Raw genomic sequence first — 3,707 nt, forward strand, 5'->3', positions numbered from 1 at the left:
CGGCTCCTCCTCTCAGCCGTCCTCCCGCTCCTCCTCCCATTCCGCTGACTCGCCGGCGCGCCCCCTTCTCGGCTCCTCCGCCGCGGTACGTCAAGCCAAAGACGAAGCCGGGGCTCCCCGTCGTGAAGACGGAGCCCGGGCTCGCCGGCGGCGTCAAGGAGGAGCTCGACGACGCGACGGCCCTGAAGTGGGCGCGTGAAGACTGGGCGCGCACGGAGCTGGAGCGCCAGCGCCTCGCATACGAGCGGTTCGAAACTCGGCGCCGTGGCCGGGACGAGGGAGGCGTCGTCGTCCTCGACGATAGCGACGACGACGCGCCGCCGCCACCGGTCCGCCAGGGCGACGCCGGGGAGGGGTCCAGCAGGGGCGGACGCGTCAAGGAGGAGAAGGCCGCCGCCGACGACGACGAGGATGGCGGCGACGTCGGCGACTTCGCCGCGCTCAGCGACTTCTTCGCCCCTTAGTTGGGTGGTTTTTTTATTTTTAAATAACTCGTGTAAACGTCGAACATGTCGAATATATGTCAAGTTTGCCGAACTTTGGCGGAACGTTTTGTCCAATTTGCCGAACTTTACCGAATTCTTTTTTTTATATAAAAACCCGCGTCTGGGGGCGATCCTGGGGCCGGCGACTGGGAACCCGCTCGCCCCACGTCGATTTTTGCGCCGGCTCGCCCCCGGACGGCGATTTTACGCGTCCCTGGGAGGCCAACGGCTGGAGATGCTCTAAATTTCTTTCTTTTCAAAAAAGAAGACCCATGGCCAGCTCCCAGCTGCTAAGATTGCTACAGACAATAGATGGTTTGCAACAATGTAACTAGCTGAAAGCTTTTCCGTTCCTTGGTTAAGCTTGAAGAAATACGCACAATCATTCGCGCCCTGCTGGATTCGTTTCGTTCTAGCTGTGGCGCATTTGCTATTCTGCATGCATCTCTACACTGACTGGATTGGATGGAGCTTGCCTGTCAGGAATCGGGATTTGCTAGCTATGCATGCCGATGCCGTGTGTATCCGATGCCTGCCCTTTTAGGCCTTTGCTACATGCAGGAAAAAAAAGACACAGCAGCATCTAAAATCTAAAATAGAGTAAAGGTACTAATTGGACCATTCCGGTTATATAGTTAAGATTGAGCAATCGGATCCCCCCAACAACATGCAACGAGGCCTCAATGATTAAGCTTAGCTTGCTAACAGGTACTGGTGGAGTATCTCACTACCAGAGAGGAACGAGACTACCAGCTCAGACAGAGTTGAATTACCAGGTGTCAAGGAGACGCAGGTCATACTTCAGTGTTGGCAGAAACTAAATCGTCCAAACAACACACAAGTACTAACTTTGTACAAAATCAGCGACACTTATTTTGAAGGAAGTAGTATCTGCCAATTCTTTTTAATTAGTTCTAGTGTCAGGACACCGCAGTTCTTGCATGCACGACGCCGCCGTGGCATCACAAGATGCGGGAACAACCACCACTTCATCTTCCTAAGAGAATGGCATGCATACACAGCTCCGGGGGAATCCATGGCTCGACCGCGGCGTACTGCATGCATCTGCGCGCAGGTGAAAACATTGGAGTACCGATGTACCGCAGATCTCGCAGCCTTTCCATTGCCACCAATCATGGCAGAAAAGCCATGGCCTCGCCGCGGCCCCACTCTCTCCACCACATATTTCCACTACCAACCCTTTTCCCCCTCCGGCCGCACATGCACCGACAATCGGTCGAGATTCCCCTTAATCCCTCCAATGCTTAATTGTAACCCTTCTATTTAACACGCTCCACTCATCAGCTCTCCCCTTCCTTAGCAAGGAAGTATAGCTAAGCCAGTGTATAAAGAGGGTGTCAGTGCCACTGCCACCAGAGGGAGTACGTGCCGGCAATGGAGGTCCAGATGAGACGGGGCGGCGCGACGTGCCTGGTCCAGGTGGCGGCGGCGGTCTCCTACGTGGTGCTGATGGCGTCGGCGGGGGTGCGCGCGCAGCTGCGGGTGGGGTTCTACGACAGCTCGTGCCCGGCCGCGGAGATCATCGTGCAGCAGGAGGTGAGCAAGGCGGTGTCCGCCAACCCGGGCCTCGCCGCGGGCCTCCTCCGCCTCCACTTCCACGACTGCTTCGTCGGCGGCTGCGAGGCGTCGGTGCTGGTCGACTCCACAAAGGGCAACACGGCGGAGAAGGACGCCGGGCCCAACACGAGCCTGCGCGGGTTCGAGGTCATCGACCGGATCAAGGCCCGGGTGGAGCAGGCGTGCTTCGGCGTCGTCTCCTGCGCCGACATCCTCGCCTTCGCTGCCAGGGACAGCGTCGCGCTGGTACGTGCAAAGCAAAGCCATCATTAGCCCCGGCTTTAATCGGCTGCATTTTGTGGTTAATATATAAACTGTCACTTTAGGAAACCAGACAGCACATGATCATATGGGTTTATCAGAATCTCAGTACGTAAAGCCTATGTGATCTGCCATCTGTGTCCCCTACCTTTCTCCTTTTCTCTCTGTGCACCACATGGACATGACGCTACTAGCTGCACCTGCATGCGCACACGATGCCTGCCGTTGTTTAGTCTGTTAATCGTTGCTGATGGTGACTGTGTGTGCGCACGCAGACTGGCGGGAACGCGTACCAGGTGCCGGCGGGGCGGAGGGACGGGGGCGTGTCGCGGGCGCAGGACACGGGCGGTAACCTGCCGCCCCCGACCCCCAACGTGAACCAGCTCACCAAGATCTTCGCCTCCAAGGGGCTCAACCAGAAGGACCTGGTGACCCTGTCCGGCGCGCACACCATCGGCGGCTCGCACTGCAGCTCCTTCAGCAGCCGCCTGCAGACGCCGTCGCCGACAGCGCAGGACCCGACCATGGACCCCGGCTACGTGGCGCAGCTGGCGCAGCAGTGCGGCGCGTCCGCCTCGCCGGGGCCGCTGGTGCCCATGGACGCCGTCACCCCCAACTCCTTCGACGAAGGGTTCTACAAAGGCATCATGTCCAACCGGGGCCTGCTCGCCTCCGACCAGGCGCTGCTCAGCGACGGGAACACCGCCGTGCAGGTGGTCTCCTACGCCAACGACCCGGCCACCTTCCAGAGCGACTTCGCCGCTGCCATGGTCAAGATGGGCTACATCGGCGCGCTCACCGGCAGCAGCGGCAAGATCAGGGCCAACTGTAGAGTCGTATGATCGGTCCATCCATGGCGACATGCATCAAGGGTCATCTTTCTCGTTTAGAAGAGCGGCGCTGGGTTGATTTGGATTGGACGTGGACCCGTGGTAGCATTTAGCGTTCTTATTTGACCATGTACGTAGGTACTCCGCCTATTCTTTTGCTCATCGATCGATCTGTGTTGATTCTTTTTCGGCTGAGGTGTGTGTGTCTTTTGAGGAAATTGTAACTAGCTACTACCAGCTTTGTGAGTGTTCGTGTGCCAAATTGATGATACTAAATAAATAAAAATACAACGTTAATTATCTTGCAGTGATATTAAGACGTGTTTGACCTTTGAACAGAGTATGATCCGGACCATCAATCGAAGCATGAAAAATGTCTTTCGAAAAAACAAGCATGAAAAATGCCATCGTGCATGCTACCTTTTTCCTTGAAGGAAAGTCAACATGTTACATATCAAAGGAAAATAAATTGATTACTGAAAATTTAAAATTCTTCTGCTTCATTTGTCATCACCTCACGCACTCACGCACTCTCTCTCTCTCTCTCTCTCTC

At 56.1% G+C, this 3,707-nt stretch overlaps 1 protein-coding gene across 1 annotated transcript; it reads left to right on the forward strand.

Moving 5' to 3' along the window:
* The first annotated feature begins 1,776 nt into the window (after positions 1-1,776).
* On the forward strand, positions 1,777-3,454 carry LOC123168526 (peroxidase 5). Its single transcript, XM_044586412.1, has 2 exons — positions 1,777-2,309; positions 2,600-3,454. Exons 1-2 carry the CDS (start codon positions 1,881-1,883, stop codon positions 3,164-3,166), a joined length of 996 nt encoding a protein of 331 aa, XP_044442347.1. The 5' UTR covers positions 1,777-1,880; the 3' UTR covers positions 3,167-3,454.
* Positions 3,455-3,707: the final 253 nt, after the last annotated feature.

This window comes from Triticum aestivum, chromosome 1D, assembly GCF_018294505.1.
Source record: "Triticum aestivum cultivar Chinese Spring chromosome 1D, IWGSC CS RefSeq v2.1, whole genome shotgun sequence".
Taxonomy (NCBI): domain Eukaryota; kingdom Viridiplantae; phylum Streptophyta; class Magnoliopsida; order Poales; family Poaceae; genus Triticum; species Triticum aestivum.

Coding starts and splice junctions, on each gene's coding strand:
- LOC123168526 (XM_044586412.1), top strand. CDS start 1,881: ATGGAGGTCCAGATGAGACGGGGCGGCGCGACGTGCCTGGTCCAGGTG. Junction 2,310..2,599: donor CCAGGGACAGCGTCGCGCTG/GTACGTGCAAAG, acceptor GTGCGCACGCAG/ACTGGCGGGAACGCGTACCA.